Source organism: Myotis daubentonii, chromosome 3 (assembly GCF_963259705.1).
Source record: "Myotis daubentonii chromosome 3, mMyoDau2.1, whole genome shotgun sequence".
Lineage (NCBI taxonomy): Eukaryota > Metazoa > Chordata > Mammalia > Chiroptera > Vespertilionidae > Myotis > Myotis daubentonii.
In genome coordinates this window covers 175845496-175871845 of record NC_081842.1, presented here as the reverse complement: position 1 = coordinate 175871845, position 26350 = coordinate 175845496, and the positions used below count along the sequence as shown (strand labels likewise).

At 39.7% G+C, this 26350-nt stretch overlaps 1 protein-coding gene across 14 annotated transcripts in view; it reads left to right on the top strand.

Annotated features, from left to right (window-relative positions):
- The window catches only part of PATJ (PATJ crumbs cell polarity complex component), a 305718-nt gene that overhangs the window by 214578 nt on the left and 64790 nt on the right, over window positions 1-26350 (top strand). For 13 of the 14 annotated variants that reach the window (XR_009451968.1, XR_009451967.1, XM_059689351.1 and 10 more), the window contains 5 exons: window positions 1832-1904; window positions 8922-9005; window positions 14829-14879; window positions 19112-19229; window positions 22658-22791. Coding sequence is in view for 12 of the 14 variants with exons in the window: in XM_059689351.1 (XP_059545334.1) it covers window positions 1832-1904; window positions 8922-9005; window positions 14829-14879; window positions 19112-19229; window positions 22658-22791 (460 nt within the window). In the remaining 2 variants the exon portion in view is untranslated. The remainder of the gene's footprint in view (window positions 1-1831; window positions 1905-8921; window positions 9006-14828; window positions 14880-19111; window positions 19230-22657; window positions 22792-26350) is intronic. The other variant, XM_059689343.1, reaches the window with a different exon arrangement.

The following is a 26350-nucleotide window of genomic DNA, read 5'->3' as shown; positions in this document are numbered from 1 at the left end:
GAGAGGATGAAGAGTATTAAGTAGGGAGACCCCATAGGATGCTCGTACATTAATACCAGTGAGAAATGATGATGGCTTGTACTAGGATAGGATGGAAAGAAGTACAAAAATTCAAGATACGTTTTGAAGGTAGAATCAACAAGATTTCTTTTTTTTTCACAAGTCAGGGTTTTTTATTTAATACATTCTAATCAAATAGTAACAGCAGTAAATAAACACTTTGAAAAACAGGCAGGTATCCCCCTTTCTCTGGAAGAAAATTAAGTCAACGTTTTCTACATGGTAGAAGGGAGGCAACTGCTGGTGTCCATGGTTAGACAATTCAAGAATCACTTGGAAATTTCTACAGCCATTTCCCCCAAAAAATCCATGGCAACCGGTTGGGACACAGCTACTTCAAAGGGTAAAATGTCCTATTTCTATGTGGTTTTATTAACAGGGACTGGGTTGCACTCGTATAGCATGGATTGGATATATAATTGAGGTGTGAGAGGTTTCAAGAATGACTCTCGGGTTCTTGGCTGAAAAATTGGGCAGATACTGTTGACATTTACACAGGTGGAAAGGAAATTGACTGTGGAACCCTCTGGGGACTGAGTGGGATAAAGAGCTCTGTTTTATTTAAGATGCTTGTAAGAAATATAGTAGAGATGTAAAGTAGGGTATGCAGATCATAAGCCCAGAAAAACATCTGGGCTAACTATGTGAATTTAGAAGACCTCGATATATAGACAGTGTTTGAACTTAAGGAAATAATTTGCCTAGTTGAGGTTATTGACCTCACACTGGAGGAGAAGGATGGGTGGAGTATAAATTCAATAAAGACATTTCAGGTAAAGGCTGTCATGTGATTAAAGCCCCCAAACAGAAACAGTGAGGGCCAATTGATCTTTTTCTTGTTGGTGAGAAGTGAAAATATGGGGTGGGATTGTGAGTGCCCTCCTAAGTCAGGTAGTAGCTACCCTATCTACACTGGTCATCTCGAGAGATCTGTGAACAGTCTTAAATCCTTACACAGCAGTAAGAAGCATTTTTTTGTGCTTCATAAGTTTATGTTGTGAAACCTTAAAGTTGGATTTAACATAAATCTTGAGATAATGGTATATTGGTCATGCATCATGAAGACTGAAGGGTAAATCTCCCACAGAACCACCGCCTACCATTTGTTAGTAACATAGTGGAAATAAGCCCAAAAAATCAGACCCGGTATTGTAGGAGTTGTACTGTGCCTGTCACCCCGGTGATGAAGTTTCAGCTCCCACCTCCTCTGCTCCTATGAAGATGATGAGGAGTAGGATTACCCTAACCCACAGAGCCCTGCATGTCTGGATCTCAGCTCTCCCCATCCATCACTCCTCTCACAGAGTCCACCCATGTGGGGACTGTCCTATATATCCCATCATCCTTCACTTTGCAGAACAAAGTAAGAAGCCAAGTGAGGAGACTGGGAACCTTTCCAGTTCAAAGAACAAAATGCTCTAACCATTAGTGGGGCCTAGAGGTTACACACACCCTTTTGAAAAATTTATACTCCTCAGTGCTGAAAAGGTTGATGGCTTTCCAAAAGTGAGCCTCTGCAGCACCTGCCTTACTAAGCAGGATTTGGCCAGCGTCTAGCATCATCATTCTTTGTCAGTAATAATTGTATCTTAGCATCCCTTGAGTAATATATTTCTTTTTGTGTCCAATAGTTTTGTATGTTATGCGTATATTTTTAATTCTGTAGTGCTGTTCATACATTTTCAAACTGAGAACTGAGGGAATGATGATAACTTGAGCCAAGCACTTGGCATGCACTGTGTACTGATTATGCCTATGTTATCATCCACAGAAATGAAGATGCGGTCAATCAGATGGCCGTTGCTCCCGTTCCGTTACCATCAAGTTCCCCATCTTTTATTGAGGTAAGATGGCTCCTAATTAGCTTATAGTGAATATATTAGATGGGTTTGTCATAATCCTTTTTTTCCAAATCTAGCTTTTTTGACTTTCAGTATCTTGTATTCCAAATTCATGAAATTTATTATCTAGGGAATATACCTAAGTCAAATAGAAAGTATTTGAAGTACTAGTACGATTATAAAGTAATCTAAAACAATGTTAAACAAACACTTTAGAAGTTAACCATATGATTATTGCCTTCCTCAAAGTTTCTTAAAGTTTTTTTCTAGACATAGAATGTGTCATTTCTTAGAAAACTCTCTTTTTTAATAACTGAATAGTAGTACCCCTTTCTTTATGGTTTCAAAACACTTTAAACCTATGATTGTAGGTGTCTTTAAATAATTACTTTCATCTACTGATAGGGAAAGTGATAACACAACAAGATTGCTATCATAATGATCTGCTGAGAGAGAGAGAGAGAGAGAGAGAGAGAGAGAGAGAGAGAGATGATAACCAGTATGTCTTCCCAGCTGAGGGACTATTACATTCTCGTTATGTTTTTTAGTTACTGAATTATTTTTTAATTTCAAAAAGAAATACATAATTATTATAACTAATCAAATGCAGATTTATTAGAAGAAAAGGTTGTTTTTTCTTTCCCCACCTCCCCAAGGAAGTTAATATTTACCGTTTAGTATCTCGCCATACTTTTTCCTTTGCTTCTACAACAAAAATAAAGTTGATTTCCCCCACACATCTTGGCCTCTCCACCCTTTTGTCTTTGTTTCTATTGTTTCTTCTACCTGGATGCCTTCCCACTTTCTCCTTATTAATTCTCAACCACTAATTCCTTAAAGAATTACCTTTTTGGAAGCCCTTTCCACATGTTCTATGACTCAAAGTGAATAAAATACTAGCAATTAATAGAGAAGGTGTAAGTCCTCAAATGAGAGAGGCTGTTCTTCTGACCAGCTTCATCCCACACAATTCCCTTCTGTAATCTTTACTCCCTTCACAGTTAAATAATACTCATGATTCCTTGAAAAGGTAAAAATTATCCTTTGTTCTTTGTGTGATGTCACCTGGGCCTTATAGAAAAAGGAGACCCATTTCTAGATGGGTTTATCAAGGATTCTGTTCCTTGTAATTCCCTCATTATCTTAATGTTTTAATACTGTCAACATTAAAATCAAATTTAAAAAAGAAAAGAGAATGTAGGATTGGCCCTGGCCAGTGTGGCTCAGCTGGTTGGGTGTCATCCCATACACGGCAAGGTTGCTGGTTCGATTCCCAGTCAGGGCACGTGCCCAGGTTGTGGCCCTGATCCCCAGTAGAGAGCATGCAGAAGGCAGCTGACCGATATTTGACCCTCACATCGATGTTTCTTCCTCTCCCTCTCCCTTTCTCTCTCTCTAAAAATCAACTTTTAAATCTTTTTTTAAAAAGTAGGATTGGCCGAAACCGGTTTGGCTTGGTGGATAGAGCGTCGGCCTGCGGACTGAGGGGTCCCAGGTTCGATTCCGGTCAAGGGCATGTACCTGGGTTGCGGGCACATCCCCGGTGGGGGATGTGCAGGAGGCGGCTGATCGATGTTTCTCTCTCATCGATGTTTCTGACTCTCTATCTCTCTCCCTTCCTCTCTGTAAAAAATCAATAAAAATATATTTAAAAAAATAAAAATAAAAAAATAAAATAAATAAAAAGTAGGATTGTAAGCATCACTCTAAACTGTATGCTTTTGAAGGATGAAGCTTTTTGTCTTCTTGATCATTTAGTCCTCAGTGCCTAGCACCTAGTACCTGCTTAATAAATATTTATGGGGTAATTGAATTGCAGGAACCATATTTTGGCTTTTCTGCTGTATCCTTGATGCCTTATTTCAGTGTTGAGTACTTCTTATTGATTCAATTCATTCTGCTGCTATTTACCAACTATCTACTTTGTACAGCATACAAAGATTAATTGCAAATAGTCTCTACCCTCAAAGAACTTAGAGCAGTGGTTCTCAACCTTGGCTGCACATTAGAATCACCTGGGAATCTTTTTAAAATCCTGATTTCTGGGCCTCATCCTCCGGAAATTCTGTGGGTTTTTTTTGTTACTAATGTTGTGGCCCCACCCCATAACAAAGAAACAGAATTTCCGGAGAATGAGGCCCAGAAATCAGGATTATAATAAGATTCCCAGGTGATTCTAATGTGCAGCCAAGGTTGAGAACCACCGACTTAGAGTCTTATAGTAAAACATGTGTGTTACTAAAACAAGATGCCCTCAGAGATAAAGCTGTAGGAGGAGTTCACAGAAAATGAATGGCATTTCCTGATAGGAGAAAAGCTATTTCTGATCAATAGATTGTATTTTAAAATATGAATATGAGCCGAAACCGGTTTGGCTCAGTGGATGGAGCGTCGGCTTGCAGACTGAAAGGTCCCAGGTTCGATTCCGGTCAAGGGCATGTACCTGGGTTGCGGGCACATCCCCAGTGGGAGATGTGCAGGAGGCAGCTGATCGATGTTTCTCTCTCATCGATGTTTCTAACTCTCTATCTCTCTCCCTTCCTCTCTGTAAAAAATCAATAAAATATATTTTTTTAAAAATATGAATATGAATAGGGTTGGATAAGAATGTGAGAATAGCACAAATAAAAACACAGAACTAAAAAAAAAAGAATTCAGGGTGTTAAATGGGAGAAAGTATAAGGGCTCATGAAAGGGAGTAAAAGAAATTGGGGTTGGAAAAATAAATTGAGGTCAAATGAGAGAGGCTTGATCTTAAATCTCAGAAGGTTTGAATTTTATGCAATAGGCACTTGGAACTGTTGTAGGCATGTTGAACAATGAACTGGTCTGATCAGGGCTCTACTTCAGGTAAAGGAGCCTAATAGCAACGTCAAAGATGTCTTGAAGAGAGAAACCCAAATAGGAAGCCACTGCTGTGGTGTCTCTAAGAGGCACTGAGGACGAAGCATTCTCAGGTCGTACGATATTTATTCCGTTCTTTGATGAGGCAGGCTTCTATATCTTTATAGAAGCAAAAACTTTTTACTTTCCCTTCTTCTCAGAAAGTTGTGCTTTTTTTGAGTACTAAGTGAAATGGAGCAGGCCTGATAAAGAATGGAGAGGCTGGTTACCTAGCAAGTGTCATTAGTATAATTTCCATTGTATCTTAAGTGTACACTGCCTTTCTGGAATTCTGAGCAGCCTAGAAGGAATGCTCCTGATTGGTGGGTAGAAGAAAGAAATTCAAACTGTCATATCTAGTAAACAATTTCAGAAAGAAATATTTGTGAATTTAGGCTGGCAATGAGACAAATAAGTCATTTTGTGGTTTTTTGAAGAGAACATTGGATTTAGGAAATATGGAGATGAGAAAATTTAAACCAACATTTGTTTTATTTTTTAAAAAAAGAACTTTGAATTATATTAGGGGTGTATAGTTGCAGGTTTTTTTCTTTTGCTTTTGCTTAGCAAAATCTTAAAAGGAAAACAGTTGTATGTACTAATACACTCTTTTGTTGTGTTAAATGAGAGAAGATGGTAGGGAACCACACTATGGAACATTTATCTGATCAGAGGTGTTTTCCCAGTCTATGATAACATCTTTACCTAATTTAACTCTTATTAATAGCCTACTCTCAAATTTAACATAAATTGCTGCTGTCAGGGTTCTCATTGTCTAGTTGGAGAAAACTATAGTCAAATAGTTGGCATGAAAAAATGAATTAGTATTAAAAATAAAAATTTATCATCGCCCCTCCAAAAAAATGGAGATTTTTTGGAGGAGCCCAAGGGAGGAATTTTAGAATGACCCTGAATATTTGCAAGAGACTTCTCAGTGGGGATTGAATAGAATTTCTCATCAGTCTTTTTGTTTTACTTATTTATTTGGGGAGAGAGGGTAAAGGCTGTGTTAAATGTGTAATCACGAGCCTTGCCGTTTCTTTTCATTTGTCTATAAAGCATAATGCATCGTGGAATCTAATGACCATGACCTTCTTGGGGAAAGGTCATTCTCCTTGAGCAGCCTCGGCTGAACAGGCAGTGTTGGACAGGTGGTTTGGAGATCACAAGAGAGGAAGGAATACACAGCCATGAGGATTAGCTGAATCATCTTAGGTGTCAGTGGGCCGCCATCCATCAGCCAGATGGCCTTCTCACCACCGTGATCCAATCATGTTTTGGAAATCATGCTAGCTGACCTATTTTCCCCTTCCCATCTCTGACTGATTCCTGTTTTCTAAGCTCCTGGTCAGGGGGGTATTTTGAAGGCTCCTTAACACATATGAGCCATTCTGTTCTCAGAGCAGAACCCATGTTGTTTTGTTCTGTGCCTCATTAAAGCATGAAACTCTTTTATAAACTTTAGCTCTCCTAAAAACCTAAATGCTCTACTGCAAACCTCTCTCAGTTGGAACTTTCTTTTTACCTGACTCTCCTCTCCATCTGTAGTTTGACTTTAAACCCCTCTATGGAGCCATTTCAAACTAAACTGGTAAAGCTTTAGGAAGGGCTCATGTTACAGGTAAAAAAAACATTGAATCAAAAAAAAAAAAAAAAAGAACATTGACTTTGAAATGTGATAGACCTAAGATGAATTTTAAAATGCATCAAGCAAAGGAAATGAATGAGGCACAGATTTTGAATTCAGAATCTTTCAGTTTCATTGGGGGAGTTCAATTCTGTACACACTTAATTAAGTTACAAATGAGACAATGTCACATGTCTTAAGTTCAGGTGAAATATTAGATGAGTTAGAGGAAGAAGCGATGTTTTCAGCTAAGAAGGAAAGGATTTATTGAGTAAGTAGCATTTGAGACAGAGCTTTGTAAGATGTAAAGGGTATTCTCTTTTGTTTTTATTCAAATCATAAAGAAAACATAGGTTTCGCTGGCCAGTGTGGCTCAGTTGGTTAAGCATCGCCCTATATCCCAGAGGGTCATGGGTTCAATCCCAGGTTGTGGGCTTAATCCTCAGTGGGGGGTGTGCAGAAGGCAACCATTAATGTTTCTCTTTCTCTCTCTGGCTCTATCTCTAAAATCAATGAAAACATTTTTTAAAAAGGTACTGCATTCAAAAAAAAAAAATTCATAGACCATTTGCAACCTAGACTGCTTTGCCCATGTTTTCTTAAATTTTCTAAGTTGAAGCATTAAGCGACTGTTTTCTCCCCCATTATAGTGTTCATTTTCTAAAACCAAGAAAATATATTACTGAGAAGAATAAAGTTAAAGATTCCTTTCATTTTTTAAATGCTTTCTTTCCTATACTCATATAAGGCGACAGGGCATGGATTAAGAACCTGTCTCAATAAAAGCTAGAAAAAAAGATCAACTATACTGGGTGCTGTGCTAATAGAACTTTTACATGTTTATCCATTAAACTTCAAGGCAACCCAACAGGGTAGTATTTTTAATTTGGTATTTTTATCTGTACCTTAAAAACAAGTACTCAGATTTGAAAGGAATGCAGCAAATCATATAATTCTAAGTAGCAAAGTTAAAATTTGAATCCAGATCTCACCAATTCTAATGTCTGTGCTACTTTCTTTCTTGGACTTTTCTTTTTTTTCTTTTCTTTTTCTTTTAGCTCATTTCTCATAACTCTCCTTTATTTTTTTTTAAAGATATGTAATAAAACACACTAATTCTTCTATAATCAAACTGTACAGAAATAACTAATGCAACATTTCCTAATCCCTAATGCTACCCCTCAGAGTTAGCAATTTTTAAAAATGTGTTCTATATGCTTACAGATATTTTCCCTTCTATAATATATTTGTTACATATGAAAAGAATGCCCTAATTTATAGTCTTTCAATGGTGTGTAAAAATTCCTGTTTCTGCATTATCAATACTGAATGTTTTTCTGTTCTCTTGTCCATTTGATAGATGAAAGAATGCTATATCTGCTCTAATTTGCATTTCTTAAGTTATAAGTGAGGTAGACTGTCCCCAAATCAAAACTATTTTCTCTAAAAACAATCCCATTAGAATGTGTAGTAATCCCAGAATGGTGATATTTTAAAATAAAAATCTAGATAAACACAAGCAGATACTCCATTTATTATCCTTATGTGCCCTTAAAAAGTAAAGAAACTTCTAGTTAATTAACTATAACATTTAATGTCATAATTCAGTTGAGAAGATCCCTAATGTGTTTTGGAATTTTAATGGGTCTTATTATTACCAGATGTCTCATTTTTGTTAAATAAGTATTTTCAGTAGTCTGCAGAAAAAATCATCAAGAAAACAAGTACTCAATTCATCCATTGTTTTAACCAGTATTTGTCAAATGTTTCCATGTGCCAGGCAGGGTGCTTAGGTACTTGAGTTGCAGAAATAAGATAAATACAGTCTTTTTTCTCAAACAGTTTAGTCTTGTGCAGAAAATAAACATCTCAGAAAGTTAGGCTGGAGGAACAAATAGCTAACTCTAAGAGGGTAAAACAAGAAGTAAACTTATTAGCTCTTAGAAGACAGCTGAGGATAAGGCCGGGCTTCAGGTTTGCTCGATCTAGTGGCCCAGTTCTTTCCACCAGGGAACCAGTTCTTTTCATCTCTGTTTTTGTTGTCATTCATAATGCCAGCTTCATCCCAAGACTGGTTCCCTCTTGCTTGTGGGATGGCTGGCCATGACATTTTGAGCTTCCTGCTTTCTGTTTATTTGGGATGCACCGGGACTTTGGTTCTTTTAAGATCAAGAAGGACTTTTCCAGAAATCTCCAGCAGACCTCTGTTTGTGTCTCATTGACTAGAACTAGAACATATGCCTATTCTCACAAAATCATTGGCAAATGAATGGGATTAACCTTAAGGCAGTCAGGCCTCTTGGAACAGAACGTAGGGATGGGGGGAGGGGGGGCGGGTGGCTGGCCAAGATGCCCTTCTACTGGAAAGAAAGAAAATAGGAATGCCTTGGAGAGAAAACAGTACCCACTGCGATAATAAATCAAGCAACTATGATTGAGCATCTGTACAGTTCAGGTCACTGTGAGTAAAGAATGACATCGGTGCCATTTTTCTTTTCAATGTCCTCTAGGACCAGAGCAGCCCCGAACCTGTTAGTAGTGAGGAAGACGGAGTTGGTACTAAACAAGTGCCTGAAAGTGAAAGCTCCAAACTGGTGAGAATCCTGGGCGGTTTTCATGGAATGTTCTCTTTAACGATGTATTATTTATGTTTGTGCCACTTCGGAGCGGACCAACTGTTAACGTTTGCTTCTCTAGGAATCTTCATCTGAGCCATTCCATATAGTGAGCGATTCATTCACTCCAAAGACTAACATACATATTCTCCCACCTTCTTCACACTTGAACTATGCTGTCTGGAACTAACGAAGCAATCTCTCTTATAAGATTTTTTTTTTAATATTGGGTATCTTTAAGCATAAGACTGTGCTGAATTAATCCTATAAGTATAGAAAGATAAGTTGATTTTATTTCATTGGTTCATAGGAAAATATACTCAGACTCACCCAGGGACTAGAGTATTAGGAGAGAGGCAGTTTTGGAGAACTTCTCTTTCTGTGCTCTAATGTTCAGTATTTTATTTAGTGTTATTGAACTTCTGGGTACTAGGCATTTCCTGATCCTCGTAATGTAGATGAAGAAAACTTTCTTTTACACATGAGCAAACTTTCTTTTACACATGGTAACTAACTTGCCAGAGGATGTTGTAGACCTGGAGATGGGTCCCGTTTGGTCGGACTCCCATGCCTTTGCTCATAACCTACCTTTGTGTTTGGCAGCCTAGCACTTGCAGGGTTATACTTCAAGTTCTAAAAAGAAATATGGGCTTCTTTTTCTCTGAGTTCCAAAATGTTAAATAAATGGCCTAAATAATCATTCAGTGATGCTTGGATCCAGGCTGGGGGGTCGCACTTTCATTAACTCTGCACTACTGCCTCTCGGAGAGGCATTCTCCAAAGATATACAAATGGCCAATAAATACATGAATAGAGACTCAACCTCATTAACCATTCGAGAAATGCACATCCTAGAATGGCTATAATAAAAAAGACAGATAATAACAAGTGCTATCAAGGATGTGGAGAAATTGGAGCTCTCATATCTTGCTGGTAGGAAAGTGGTACAGCCAGCTTGGAAAACAGTTTGCAGTATTATTTAATAGCTAATCATTATGGACCTATCACTATAGTAGGCACTTTAAAATATTACCTCATTTACCTGACAAAAAATAATATGCCATGTGATGTCTGATACAGGTTCACTTTATCATTTTGACTGCTTAAAAATTATTCCTAAATATTTTTAAAATGCTGGTTTCCAGGTTTGGAAAAATAATTTAAAATGCATTTCTGATGATCATAGTATTCTTATTAGGCCTTCCAGGCTGGAATTCTCGGGTGTATATCTGCTTGTTTTTAAAACAAGGCCCTGAACTGTGTGCTCAAAATCCATTATTACCTCCCATTGGCACTCCATCAAGAGCTTCGGGATTCTTGCAAGCAGACATCACTGTGTGATACTTATTTTCTGTTTCAGATCCAGTAGGAAAACTGCATTTATAGCAAGAGTGTAGGAAGTTCCCGTAAGGAGCAGGAGAGAATGTGTCTGAGTCAGCATTGGCCTCTTCTTTGCGACAGTATGCAAATTGCCAGTGGCTGAGTTCAAGTCCATTCAGATATGCCGTATTTTTCACAGCTCATTGTACTTCATATCTTGTATTTCTGAAAATCACTTGAGATTTGCCTAGATGATAAATTTCGTTTTCCTGGTCATAAAAAAGATAGTAGATTTACTAGTACAGTCAAGTCTACTTCCTTTACAAAAAGTCATGAGAGAAAAGCTTTTGACTTTTTCTTCCATTATCTTCCCCTCTGCATTATAAATGCAGATAACATAGAGCCCAGCCCCTGTCCTCAGTGGTTGAGCATCTCATCACTGATGTTTCTATCTCTCCCTCTCCCTTCCTCTCTGAAATCAATACAAATATATATACTTTTAAAAGATAACATAGAGAGCAAGGGGAGCAGGTAAGGTAATCTCATGAACTGAAACACAGCAGAACGATAGGTGTATATTTTAAACATAGATTCACACCTTTGATGTTCCCTACCTTACTTTCACTCCCAGCCACTCTGGAGACTTGTTATTCAACTTGAAATTCAACTTGCCGAGAAGGAAACTATTGCTTATCAGATTTTTCTAAATTGAGAAAGCCACCTTACTGTCCTAATTAATTAGCACCAAGGGCCCAGAGGAGGAAAATGCCAGCTCAGAGCCCAGATCTCAGACTTTCTTACCCGTCTCCAGTGCCCTGTCCCCTGGATCCAGAGCTTCTTAGAAATAGTGGTGCCCAGCCACTGCTCTTTGAGTCTGTAAGGTTTTCACTTCCCTGGGGAAGCCTTATTTGCTGACATAATTTTAAGATCCTCTCATCTAAAACCTATGCTGATTATTTTATCTTTCAAAGGGAGCAGAACTTAGGCAAGTGTGTATTGAAGGCCTGTTGTGCCCCGGGCACTGTGCTGGCTGCGGGTCAAATCCCAGTGAGCAGCACACACAGGTCTTACCTTGAGGGACCTTTCAGAACTGCCGGGGATAATGGCAGCTGATGCTTCCGTAGCATTTACTCCAGAAGGCATCCATCTAAATGTATTAATTCATATGTAGGTGACTGTCTCTAGCCTTACTTTATAGGTAAGAAACTGAGGCACGGAGACAGTCAAGTAATGCAGGTCACTGCAGGATTTGAATCAAACTCTAGATAAGTCCTCATGCTGATGATGCTATTGGAGGGGAAGTTATGGTGCTGTGGGAGCTTTTGCTAATGGACTTCCACCTAATCCGGGTGGTTAGATGAATGCTTAGAAATTAAGTTGGGACTGACCCAAGCAAAGGTTGTTGTCTTCTTTCTAGTGTATTCAGAGGCTACAAAGTAGAAGTCCAAGGACCTAAATCAACAGTAGACCATTTGTGTTTGTTGTTCATCTGATAAGCAGGTTTTTTTAAAATTGTTAAATTTGAATATTTTGAGGCTGAGCACTCTGTCTAGTTTGCTGTCTTATACTCAGTGCACTTCATTCATCTACATTTAGCTCCCTTAGGCCTGGTCCCTGCGAGTGTCTTCTCCTGATGCATCTTTTCTGGGGTCCATTTCATTTTCATCAGCAGTCTCTTGGTTACAAGAAATAAACTCACAACTTGACCTTTTAGACAAAAGAGGAAATTTACTGGTAGGCTACAGGTTCTTTTTACTTGACCGCAGCAAGGGCAGTGTTGACAGCCTCAGGGGCGGTGGGAACCAGAGGCCGGTGCTGCCAGACAAGTCTCTGTGTGTCTGCTGGAGTCTGTTCTGCTGCAAGCCTGCATCCTCAGCCTGGTGTGAGCGTGGCTGCCACCGCTCCTCAGCCCGTCTGCCAGAAAGGGGCTGACTCGCTTCCCCAGGGTCCACTTTGGAAAAACCACAGGATGTTCTTGTGTGGCTCAGCCTGGACCAATTACTGTGGCCAGATAGACAGGGCGTTTTGATTACCAGCTTTGGGACAGAAGTCAGTGAGCTTCGGTGATGATGATTATGCTCCCATGATTATGTAATTATGTAGACTATTCCCAGTGTTGCCTTTTATGTCCACCCATCTGAAGCTGCTTCTCTTGATCAGAGTAATTTGCCTGGCCCACAAAGCATTTTCTTTCAGGAGCTCACCGTACTGTGCTGAGGGTTATCACGTAATGCACACAGAACGGGCCGATCCGTTTGTTTCGCGAAGGGATGATCTCTCCACACTGCTTCCTCAGTCTTCTTACTTACGGCTCCCTTGTGCAAAGCCAACACCTCAGCATGTCCCAGGACCTCAGCTTTGAAGGTGCCAAGAGCTCCCTTGATGAAGTAATTGGAAGATCAGCAAGTTCTAAATTTATGTTTAAACACAAAGAAAGTGACTCACCTAAGGTCACTGCAGTGGCTAGTGCCATTTATGTCTGTTACTGCGCAGGCGCAAAATAACAGCATGACTTGTTCTGACCTAATGTCAAATCAAAAATGGAATCACTGTGTGGAGGCTGGGTCCTAAGACACTTGTGTGCTTGGGCGGAGGTGAGCAGCACTTTCCATTTCTCATGTGGATTTACCCCTTGGTTTAGGGCAGGAGCTCTGGAGCAGGATGTGTCTGGGTTAAGCTCTGGCTCAGCAAATACCTTAGCCTTTCTGTGCCTCAATTACATCAGCTCTAAAAAAAAGGATGATAATAGTCCCTAACACACAGGCTTGTGGTAGACATCCACACCTGAAATGCGTAGCATTCGAGCTCAGCGGCCACGGTCAGGGCTCAATTAGTCTTAACTGTCATTGTTATTATCATTGCTATCGTGTACCAGCTCCATCCTTTGGCCCAGAGGTTCAAGTGTAATCAGTAGAAGCAATGGGACAGTGTGTTGGACCAGATGCTTTTCAGAGCTCTGACTTTCTCATCTTATCAGCATTCCCCAAAGGAGAAAGTGTCCTGTCTGAGTAATTGTTTGCAGCAACCCTATAGTAGAGTTAGGAACATGGATTTATCATAGGTTGATTCCATTTATTATCATCATTAGCATCTCTATTAAATATTTGTTAATTGCCAAATGCCATGCTAACTGTTTTTCTTGTATTGCTCCATTTAATCCTTTTAGCATCCAATTTTCCCCTATTTTTTCAATGAGGAAGCTGAGGCTCTCAAAGGTCAGATATAACCTGCTCACAGTTGCAGAACTCTTAAGTTGGGGAACTAGGGTCACAGACTCCTATCCTCCCACCTAGAAGTTATGCTTCTCATCTTCAGATCACTTGCCTGCCTGCCATCTAGGTTTCTCTTAGATATTTGCCAAGGGCCAGAATAAACCCATCCTCTCTCCTATCCAGATCAGTCTCTCTTCGTGTTCCCTGCCCTGTCCAGACCAAGTGCAGGGCTCCATGCCTTAGAGTAAACTATCAGATGAACATTTCCCCCATACACTTGCCTGTAAAAAAGGATGGGACATTGTGGGAGGCAGACATAAACAGCCTTGTCAATTTATCATTGTCTTCATTTATTTCAATTAATTTCCCTTGAGCTATGCATCGGTTTCCCATCTATACTAATAAAAGGGTAATATGCTAATTAGACTGAGTCAACCGGCCATCTTCCAGACGTCTGACTTCCTTCCAGACAAAGCCATGGTGGTGGGGGCTGAGGCAGAGGCAGTTAGGGGTGATTAGGCTGGCAGGGGAGGGCAATTGGGGGTGAGATCAGGTCAGCAGGGGGTTAGGGGCAATCAGGCCAGCAGGGGAGGGCAGTTGGGGCTAGATCAGGCTGGCAGGGGAGGGCAGTTAGGGGTGATGAGGCAGGCAGGCAGGCAGGTGAGCGGTTAGAAACCAGCAGTCCCAGATTGCGAGAGGGATGTCCAATTGGAGAGGGTGCAGGCTGGGCTCAGGGTCCCCCCCTCCCCTCCCGCACAAATTTTGTGCACCGGGACACTAGTCAGTTATGATAGTTTGCTTCTCTCCTAAGTCTGTACTCTGCACTCTTGCATGGGGTTTAGGACTAACTTATCTTTGTATCTCTCAGTATCTTTAATGAATTTTTTTTTTTTGCCTCTAATCAAATATCTTAGGGGGTCGGGTTCTAATATCAAGATTTGAGCTCTGAAAGGGTTTAATATTGAGTATAAATACAAATATATGGGTTACTGGTGTGACAGAATAAGAAAAAAACTGGTCGACATAACCACCAAGGATATCTGATAGGCTTACTGCCTGATAGATCTGAAAGGGTGAACGCATTTGGAAATGACAAGTTTGTGTTTATTTCCAAGACTTAGTCCAGATGGATGTATAGAACTTTTATGCACGGTGTGTTGCTCATTTTTGTAGGAGAACAAAGCCCTGTTAAATCGTACTTGACACCCGAAATTAGAAAGAACACTTGAGCCCTACAGTGCCGCTAACTGCTTGTATCTTACACTTTCAGGAAGATGCGGTGGCAGATCCTCAGAAGGCAATGGAGTGCTCAACCGACAACGTAAGTAACTTTCACTTAGGTTTTGCTCTACTGGGATGGTGTGCATTATAAACAGGTTCCAGAAGAAAAGGAGGTGATTGCAATGAAATCCCACCCTTTCTTACTGGACAGGAACTTATATACTAGTATAACATGGCTTACAACCTAGAAGTCAACCCACAACTGTGTCACCGCTTCGGTGCAAGGTGTGTGGAAGTACCCTCTGTACATCTCCTGGTACCAACATGCCAAGCAGGTGTTTAAAAGTGGGGCATGCCCCAAAACACACTTGCACCATGTCTTACATGATGTCATAAACAAAAATGTGAAATGAGAGAACTTGTCATTTTATAACCTTTAGTATTCCTTGTATTTTGAGTTTCACTTCTCTTAAAAACTATAAACTTCTGTCAAATTTGTGTCCTTTGTTGCTATTGAGTATTTTCTTGTTTAAGTCCTAATCCTCATGTCTGTGTGCTTTTATACTTTTGTGCTACTAAAATTTACATTATTGCTATGTTAATTACTTTTATGTTTAAGAAACTTGGGATTACTAGAGCTTACAGAAAATATGCGATATGTCAAATCTTGCCAAAGAAAATACCTTTGAAAAGTCCTCCAAAATCATATGCTAAAAACCTAAGTAAAAACAAATAGGTATATGGAAAAAAAACTTACAAATAACCAAATTCAGTTTAACTGAAAACCTGTAAGCAATTATTTTTTAAAGTATAGAATCACATTTTTTTACTTTATGTATTTGCAAATTCTACTTATATGTTAAGACTTTTTACTGCCACCTAGCTCAAGGCACAGATCAAACATCTCTCAAATTTTACAGTCTGCCTTTCTTCTTCCTGCTGAAAAATGAGCACTTTTAAGGCATTATCCTTTGGGGAAGTGATTACAAGCCTTTTCTATAGCCGCAGAAGAGAACCAGCCCAGAGATCAGTGGGCAGCAGCTGCAGCGAGTCCATCAGCTCATTACAAAGAACTTCCCAAACAGCCGAACTATGCCAAGCCGGAATGAGCTTCCCTGTGGAAGCGGAATTTTCCATCCCTGAAGGTTTTCCATCAGAAGCTGCTGATGGTTTATTAATATATTATCAAAGGACATAAAAGAAATTCATAGCTATTATTAACTGAATTCCTCAGTTGTGCCTGGCACAGTGTTAGACTTATTTATGTAGTTTTCTCTTTAATCTTCAAAAGAACCAGGCAAAGTATGGAAGTACCGCCACCAATTCACAGATGAGGCAGGTTGTGGGTAAGGAGATTAGGTGACTTGCCTGTGGCCACCAACAAACGTAGCAATTCAGATATTCTTTCGAGTAATAAATTTTTTCTCTATTATGAAGACCTAATGAAGTGTAGACCCTTTCCCCAGAAAAACACCGATAAGTATAATTTTGATAAATTACAGTTGGTTTTATAGTTTCCAGAATTCCTTCTTAGAAACCCATTTATTCTGGGTTAAAAATCCATGGTTTAACTTTAAGAAATAAGTCTCTCAACTTAAAAAAACAAACAAAAAAAACTGTGGTTGGGCTCCACACCCCTACGCGCCACATCACTTGGGGACCCCAGTATTCATAAATTTTAAAAGCTCCCTAGCAGTTCCTATTACGAAGTACTGGTTTAGTTAGGTTGGATGACTTTTAAGTCCATTCCTACCCTCATATTTGAATATAGTAACATTCAACAGCAAATCCAATCTTTTTTACCGTTCATCCTTAGTAGTTTGGTTTTGTGTCAGTAGGTGGGTCACGGGAGCATATGGTTCATCAATTACCACACCTACCAACAAGAGGTCTGCTTCTAAATATACTTGTTTGGATGTTTTCCTTAGTTTCTATGGACTGTTTCCTCTGGGGTTTTTTTTTAATTGAATTCAATTCTACCAATATGTATTGGAAACCTATTATGCACAATGAGAGGGGATGATCCATGGAACTGGGATAGAAAGGTGAGGAACATATATTCCCTGCTATTTATAAAAGTCATGCTGTAGTGCTTGCTGTCTCTTGTGCTTTCCTGTTTTAAAATTCACATGATTTTTTTTTATAACAGAACTCTGCACCTTACAATCACCTTTGTTATCAATGTTCTTTCATGAGATGATACCAATCGGAAGTTAGATGTAAATACCATATGAGTTAAGATTAGTCTCATTCACAGCAAGAAGTTCCTCTTTTACATAACAGTTGGGATGTGATCAATTTCAGGTGATAAGGTGTCTCCATGGTGACATGCATCCGAGCACCTCTCATATGATTACTATACCATTCTTATTTGACTATATCGGAATCTGCAAAACATGGCATCCAATTATGGGTCTAAGGTGGCCACTCCAGGTAGTACCATTTCATCCACTTTCCAACTAGAGAGAAGGGGAAAGTAAGATCCTTCTCCTTAAGAGAACGATCTGAAAATTATGTAGTTCATGTCTGTTTACATTGCATTGACCAGGACGTCCTCTGTGGACACATCTAACGTCAAGGAGGCTGGGAAAGGTGGTTTTTAGAGTTATCAGACATCTAGTTGGTTCTATTGTTCAGTGTTCTGGTAGAAATCCCTTGTATATCATTCTTCCACTTCTCTCCCTTTATTTTTTTTAATATGTGTTTATTGATTTCAGAGAGGAAGAGAGAGGGAGAGAGAGATAGAAACATCACCGATGAGTGAGAATCATTGATCGGCTGTCTCCTGCACTCTCCACACTGGGGATTGAGCCTGCAACCCGGTCATGTGCCCTGACCAGGAATTGAACCGTGAACTCCTGGTTCATAGGTTGATGCTCACCCACTGAGCCATGCCAGCCAAACCCCTCTTTTTAAAAGTACTGAAAATATGCAATCGAATAAGTCTTTTTATAAGTATACGGCTATTATTAAATGATGGTGATAGAAAAACTACAGGAGAAATATGAACATCTGTTCAGTTTTTGCCTAGCAGCTGTTTGATACACTTGTAACATTCTTCACTACCGACTTTAAGTCCCACCTCTTCCTCTAATTAGCTGTGTGATTTTAATATGTCACTTGACATTTGTGTCTTGTTTTCTTTCTCTGGAAAAGAGAATAATATCATCTAACTCTCAAGGTTGTTCTCCTGATTAAATGAATTCATGGATGTAAAAGTGTTTTTGAAAACTGGAAAGCACAATACAGATGTACAGTGGGTGGTATTGTTGCACACTGCACAAGGCCTTGTAGTGAGGCACTGCCTTCCACTGACAAATCTTGAGGTGTTATCATTCTGGAGCAGTTACCTTGATCCTATTTCTAGAATCCAGGGACAGCCTGGTGCTTCACTGCCTCCACCAGAATCTTCCAGCTGGGGATGGGTTCCCTGGCTAACTACAGATCCAGAAGGCAGGTCAGGTCACTACCTATATTTCTTAACTGCCTGTTAAGCGAGCATGGAGTCCTTTTGGTTTTTCTTAGTTTTCCGATACTAATATTCATTGGTAGTATCATCAATAATAATCTAGAATCACAAGTTAATTTTCTAAAGCTCACGTGTACCTTCATTGAATTACTGTACCTTCATTGAATTACTCATTCATTTTCTACTCTGAGTTTCCATGTCTTCAATGTTGCTCTTCTATATGCATTTATCCGCTTACTTTTCATTCATTCATCAAACATGTATGGAGGCCCTACTATTTCAAGCACTGGGGACCAAAGGCAAATAAAGTACAGTTCTTCGAAGTGACTTAAATGTATTTGGTGTACCTGGCACTTAGTAGGCCTTCAGTAGATGTTTGTTGTCCCTTCCTCCTCCCATGTTGCTCAGTTAACCTACCTGGTGCATCGCTGACTATTGTGAATGTGTCCAGGAGAGACAGGTGGTGCTATATGCTCAGAACACCTGCAGCATAGATCCTTTTTCATTGGGCACAGCACGGATTTAGGGACTTCACATAGATTTCATCAGAATAAGGAGAAATTATTAAAATCTTGGTTTTGCTTCCCAGCCCCAGCTTCATGTACAGACCACAATGATAGAGTATCTTCCACTTTAATCCTTCTCCCCTTCCTTGATCCATTCCTCACCAAAGCATTTTAGACATAAAGTTCAGTAGGGAAGCATGGGGAATGGGATAGAAATCATCCTAACTTCCTCTTGCCCCTTCTCCTACCCTAAATTCTCAAAAGACATTATTGGAATGCACTATTGTTTTGGTAACAATACGCCAATTTTAAAGTCTCTCCTCTTTGACATTAGTCAAATTTTTCTTCCTTTTGTAGGCTGTCAGCCAGATGAAACAGCAAAAATATTCGACAAAAGCCTCCTTCAGTTCACAAGAGATACCTTTAGCACCAGGTCCATCATACCATTCAACAGAGGCAGTCTCCACGGGCTGTGGTAAGTTCTCTCGCTGAGCAGAATGGAAGTGACTCATACTTTTAAAAAGGAAGGGGTTGTCCTAGCCAGTTGTTCTCAGTGGTTAGAGCACTGGCCATTGAAGGATCTCAGGTTTGATTCTGATCAAGGGTACATATTTAGGTGGTAGGCTTGATCCCCCAGTGGTTGGAACAAGTGTGGGAGGCAACTAAATAATTGATGTGTCTCTTTCACATCAATGTTTCTCTCTCTCTCTCTCTCTCTCTCTCTAAAAATCAATGAAAAAAATATCCTCAGATGAGGATTAACAAACAAAACAAAAAAAGATAAAAAAAAGGAAGGGATGGTGAGGTCCTGAAAAGAGCGCTAGACAAGGAGTCAGAAAGCTGGGCTTTGCACCCCTCCTCCACTTCCTTAGCTTTGAGCTTGGCCAAGTCACTATATTTCCTATACCATTTTCCTCATCTCTACCATTGGGATTGCCTATTGCATATTGAATATAAAAGTACTAGAGGGGAAAGGCCCTCAGTAAATGCTGTTTGAATCTGAAGCTTACAAATTATTCTCTAATCTCTCCAAAAGATTGTGTTTACTTCATGACTAATGTCTCTTAAAAATCATTTGAGCCAAATTGTTAGCCTTGCATATGTTGATGTAAGCTATTTGAAGACTGATAATTTTCAGTGCTTAGAGAAATTGGTATTCACTCTCTCTCTTTGAATTCCTGGCTTGAATTATGATGACTGGCGGTTGAAAATAGAACTTCAAAATGAATAATGAGTATTTCCATTTTGCTTTTATGCAATATAAGTCAGTTAAAGGGGGGGGAAAGGAGGACTATTTACACCACCATGCTCACCAATGGCAAAGCATAAATCTACATGAATTTTTAGCACGACTAACACCTTATGGTATTTATCCTTTACATATTTTTCATAAATATTAGCTCATAAAAAATTTAACATGCAGATACTATTCTGAAGAACTGGATTTTTACTAAAATACCTGAAGAATGTGGTCAGCAAATGACCCCTGGGTCAAATTTGGCTTGCCCTCTGTTTTCATATGGTCTGCAAGCTACACATGTTTTTTATATTTTTTAAGAGTTGAAAAAAATCAAAGGAATATTTAATGACAATGATGTGAAATTCACATTTCAGTGTCCATAAATAAAATTTTATTGAACACTCATTTGTTTATATCTTGTCTCAGGCTGTTTTCACACTCTAAGGATAAAGTTGAGTGGTTGCAACAGAGACCATATGCCCTATAAAGCCCAACGTATTTACTACCTGGCCTTTTACTGGAAAAGTTTGCTGACTAAAATGGAGACCAACTGAGTTTTGATCATATATATCACATATGTATGCCTCAATAACAGAAATTAATCATCCTACAATTTAATCTGTGGAAATGTATTCAGTCAGTCACCTACTTATCCAGCCTTTATTGGGGACTTGGTATGCATGAGGCTCTGGGCTGGATCCTATGAGAGAACTAAATAGCGAGACTGAGTCCGGACTGGCTGGGGTGAGGCAAAAGTGGCGGAGGGAAGGAAGGGCCATCGCCAGCATCTCTGACTATGTGTTCACTCTCTTCTCACTCGAGACTAAACTAGTCATTTACAAAGGAGTATAAACTTTTTAAAGCACCCATGAAATGGATGTACATTGTCTTTATTGTTAGTAAAGGGGATATGAAGTATGAAATACACATGCTGCAAAAACATCAAGAGACAAATCAGGTTTATAACATTCTACTTCTAATATAGCTTTTTTTTTTTATTGTTACTGAGGTTGTGTCCCTAAATTTCTCACTCTTCACCAAGAGACCATTAGATTAATAAATTCCATATGGTCAGGAACAGCAGATATATGAATGCTACAATCTGCCAGACCCTGGGCAGGGTGCCTCACACACATTTCATTCCTCTAACAGCCTATTAGGTGGTGGTTCCATCATTTCTCTGACGAGGAGTGAGTGTCAGTTGCACCCACCTGCTAGTTTTTCTCTTGGGAGCTCAAATTCAAACTTGTGCCCTCTTGTCACAAAGACCAAGATTATTGCTTAGTCAGAGCAGAACCCCCACAGACTTCCCTAGAGCCTGTTCCCTTTTGTTTTATACCAGGGATTAGCCAACTTTTTCTGTAAAGAGCCAGATAGTAAATTTTGAAAGCTTGTGGGCCATCTGGTCTCTGTTGCAGCTACTCCACTGTGCCATTGTAGTGTGATAGCAGCCACAGACTAGATGTAAATGAAGGAGCAGGGCTTTGTTCCAGTGCAGCTTTATTTGTGGGTGTTGAAATTTGAGTTTTATATAATTTTCAGGTGTCTTGAAATACTATTTTTCTTTTTCTTTTTTTTCAACTTTCTAAAAATGTAAAAGTCATTCCTGGCCCTCAGGCCATATGTAGTCAGTCCGCATGCCCTTGCTTCCACATAATTCAATGAGCTTTGTGGGTCTCAGCGTGGCCCCAGTGCATTAGCTGCAGGTGACCAGCAGATGGGGCCCTCTGTTATCAGCCGCTTACTAAATTACATCACACGTAAGAATCAATACTCATGATGACCAAACTTAGTTATAAAAAAAAAAAGAGACATCTCTGAAGACTATTATTTATATAAGACTCTTGAAAATAACATTTGACTGTTTTGATTTTTCAATGGATTAGCTTTAGTCATCTGGAAAATACAGATATGTAGAATTTATGCTAGACAAATGGGTATTAAAAATCGTTTCTGCCTAGCTAGTGTGGCTCAGTGGTTGAGCATGGACCTATGAACCAGGAGATCACAGTTCAATTCCTGGTCAGGGCACATGCCTGGGTGGCAGGCTCGATCCCCACTAGAGGGCTTATAGGAGGCAGCCAATTAATGTTTCTGTCTCTCTATCCCTCTCCCTTCCTCTCTGAAATCAATAAAAATATATATTAAAAATCTTTTCTCAGCCAATAAATTTTTCTCTCCTAGCTTTTAGAAAAACCCAGTCTAAAACAATAGTTCCAAAAAGTAAATCTTTATAAAAGAGCAATAATACATACTTTTAACAAACTTTTCATTTATGGAGCCAGCAATTAATTCTTGAGTTGTGTTTATATAACACTTTTTTTTTTACTATGTATACATTTGGGATCATTTTTAGGTAATTGATTTTGCTTGGTTTTTTTCAGTTACATCATAATTTATGGTGTATTTTAAGATTGAAAGTTTTCAAGCTAACATGGATGATTTGGGAAGGGGGTTAGTTATTGCTTTAATCTCAAAAGTGTCATAGGAATGTCATGTTTCATCTCTGGGTGAATGGGCAGGAATGACCCAGCCTTTTCCTCCGTGGTGCTTGGCAGAAAAAGAGTGAAATGATAAGCACATGCAGAGCGTGTACTCTACAAGTTTGCGAGCGGAGCTTCGTCTCCTGCCTGCCAGTTACTCCGTGTTCACTCCTTCTCCAGGTGGTTTCCAGGCGCCTCTGTCAGTGGATCCTGCCACGTGTCCCATTGTCCCCGGCCAGGAGATGATCATAGAAATATCCAAGGGACATTCGGGGCTTGGCCTCAGCATTGTGGGAGGAAGAGACACACCCTTGGTAAGTTTCTACATGTGAAATGTAGCCACTGTCACAAAGTTACTCTTGAGCCTCCTCGTGGCCATGTGTCACTTTATGGAAGAGTTTGTTTTTTTATGGTATGGGGAAAATAAATAATTGTAAATGGGCTTGTATCCATATTTTGGGCAGCTTTCAAATGTTTCTGAGTGTTTAATAGTCAGGATTTTGTCCATCTAGGATGCTGAATATTTTTTATAAGTGCTTATTAGATCAACTACATCATAGCAGCATTTAGAACTATTATAACAATGTTTAGGATGGTGCCTGGATATACAAACTGTAAATATAGGTATGAACTGTTGCTGTTATCATCATCATTATTATTTAATGGAATGCTAGATAAAAGTATACATCAGTTCTAGCCCAGCAATTTAGCTTTGCTTTACTCTCACATGGTCTCATCCAGTCATAATTTTTTTTAAATTGGTCTAGAATATTAGTTTCTGCTTGGATGATAGATCTTTGATTATGTAGTACCTTTTGATTGTCACTAATCAATAGTGCCATTAGAATGTAAAACATCATGGGTTTTTATTTCCTCAAGATGTGATTAATCAATACATGTATATTTGAATAAGTAATGTATTCACAAAGTTAAATTGACACAAAAGGATATGAAGCGAAAAATAAATATCCCTCCTGTCCTTTTGCCCTAGGCTTGCCCTCTACCCCACCCTCAGCTTCAACCAGGGCCTCTCCTTAGAGACAATCACTCTTATTAATGTATATGTTTTTTTTTAAATGAATATTTTGATATTTCTTTTGCCTATTTTATTTAGTAAGAAATAAATTGTATATGCCAGGTTTACAGATAACAGTAACTATAATATGATTAATAAAATGATGTTTCCCATTTTTGGCAGGAATATAATGTTTCTGTGCTAGTAGTATCAAGGGGTGAGAAGGTCCTATTCTGTTTTTCTGTAACAGCTATTAGCCCCCTAAAGCACTAGGCAACCCAAACACAGTATATGCTACAGAAACCTGGGTCTTAATGCCTTGCCCATGTTTCCTAGTCATGGTCCTTCTCTCTTCTGCTATCAGGCCCAACCTAGAGAATCCCGATGTTCTGTTCCATCCTACTAGTGAAGCACCTGAGCCTGATGTGCTCAGAGGCCAGTGTTTGTTTATTAAAACACTAGAGACCCAGTGCACGAAATCCATGCACTGAGTAGGGTCCCTAGGCCTGGTCAGCAACCAGGGCCAATCTATGGAGTGCTCAGGGGGCCCCTGCTGGCACCCTCCTTGGCTGGCCTGGGGCCTACGGGTTGGGGGAAGCACCCGCATTGAGCATCTGCCCCCTGGTGGTCAGTGCATGTCATAGTGATCGGTTGTTACGCTGTTCAGTCAATTTGCATATTAGGCTTTTATTATATAGGATTTCATCTTCTTCCGTTTGATGAAAGCTTGCTAAAAGCTTTTCTCCAGAGTTGAGGATAACTTATTTCCTGAATAATCTCCATTTGCCGCTGCATGCAGGAACTGCTGCGTGTGGCTTCCCATATGCACTACGTTTTTCCATCAGCATGGATAGAAGTAGAAACAGCTAATTTAACTAGCTCAACAGCTAGTTTTAGCTCCCAGCCTTTTCATGGGTCTTTGCCTTCTTAAGGCTGCCGAACTTTTCTACATTTCTCATTGTTTGGCTTGGAATGCTCTCTGTTATTGAGGAAAGGGGTAAACTCTTCCTTAATTTTCCCTTTAAGTGACTTGATTTGGGCTACATTTTTTCATTGTATTTTTAATAAGGCCTCCTAATTATATGGGATCTGGTCTTCGAGCTGTTCATAGAAATGCTTTGACCCACCCTCCAGCCAGCTCCTAATATGGACAGAAAGTAACACACCACCAACATAGCACCAGAGCAGACCCCGTTCCCCAAACCTGCAATGCAATCCAGCCTCTCAGACCTGCCCCACTCCCCTCAAATTGCTCTCTTTCTGCCCTCTTCCCTCCCCACTATCCTCACCAAGATTCTTTACCTTCTATAAAATGTCTTGCCTAACTTCTTCAGCTTCTATGGCCTCTCCTCTTCTGATCTCCGAGCAGATGGTTGACTGTTCATTTCTCTGTTAGCTCTCAGTCATATTTCCTCTCGACCATTTATCAGCTGGGACGGGTTCCTTAACCTCTCAGAGTTCATTTCCTGACCCATGATCTATTAATGGGTAATCTGTAATCTCTTACAGAGTGGCTAGGAGGATCGATGAGATGACCAGTATATGGTGCCTAGCCAGGGTGCCTAGCACATAGTAAGCAATTGCACTTGACGTGTACCTTCTCCAAGCCTCAGTTTCCACGCTTAATAATCCTCACCCACTGGGTTGTGGTGAGGATCAGAGACTTTATAAACAGTAGGGAAGTATGTGTAGGTATTACTAAGGCCATTGGGGTGGTATTCAGAAACTGCTGGTTGACCCTGAACATTGGGTGTGCCTTCCCTTCAGGGCCTGTTTTCTCATTTTCCTAAAGAGATGCTTCTGAATGTTTAATCATTACATTTGTATCAATAAAGCTACATTTGAAATGAATCAAGTGTAGAAAAGTGTGTAGTGAATTCTTTCATAAGCAAAAAGGAACCTTTTTACTTCTTGCAAATATTTGCAAGAAATATAAGGAACCTTACGTATTTGCAAGAAATATATTTCTTGCAAATATAAGTCTCTTTATACTGCTTAAAATAAGGCAGAACTGGGTTTCCCATTGGAAATCAGAAGACTTGAGTCAGCATGTCTGGCCTAGCTGAATGAGTTTGTTAGCTGATATATATATATATATTTGCTTTTGTTGTTATTAATTCTACTTTGCCTTGTGTGGGCTGGTTAGAAAAGCTAAATAAGATGTGCCCACGCTGCTCGTGGGTCTTTAATATTGCATACGTTTGTGCTACTGGCTGCCAGGCTGCGGGCTTCTGCTGCTCCCATCCCCTCCTGCATCCTGGGTGTGAGGCTGCTTGTTAAATACTATGCTCTGCTTCTCTTGCCACCATGAGGCCACCAAAAATTGCCTTAAGAGCATCTTGAGGTCCATAATATATAACCCTGCCTTTTGAGACTGTAAATCCCATTGTCCTTGGAAGGCTAAGCACCACTTACAAATGAGAAATGGGACACAGCTTTTATTTCCTAACCTCGGGTACCTCGTCAAATCTGTAAGTTAGACTCACTGTAATATCTAGGCATGTCGTTTTGGTGAGGCTGGACAGCACGGGGTAGAAGGTGCACTAACAAATAAAACCATTGTTTATCACCATGAAGGTCTTTCTTTTTCCCCCTCCAAATTTTAGCATGGAACATGCAGCTTAATCAACACTCCAGGTCACATGATCCAGTCAGATCCTAGGAAGGCATCCAGCCAGCAGGAAGTTAGCAGAGCAAGACGAGACCATAGGAAAGGAAACTGGACAATGTTGACACTCACTCTCAAAAGTGCCTTTGCACTTGCCCTTGCGCATTTGATTATGTGGTGCATCCTTGCTCCCCTCCAGTGCCGGGAAAGAGCACATTTTGCGTGCCCATGACTCTTCTCAAGCATCTGC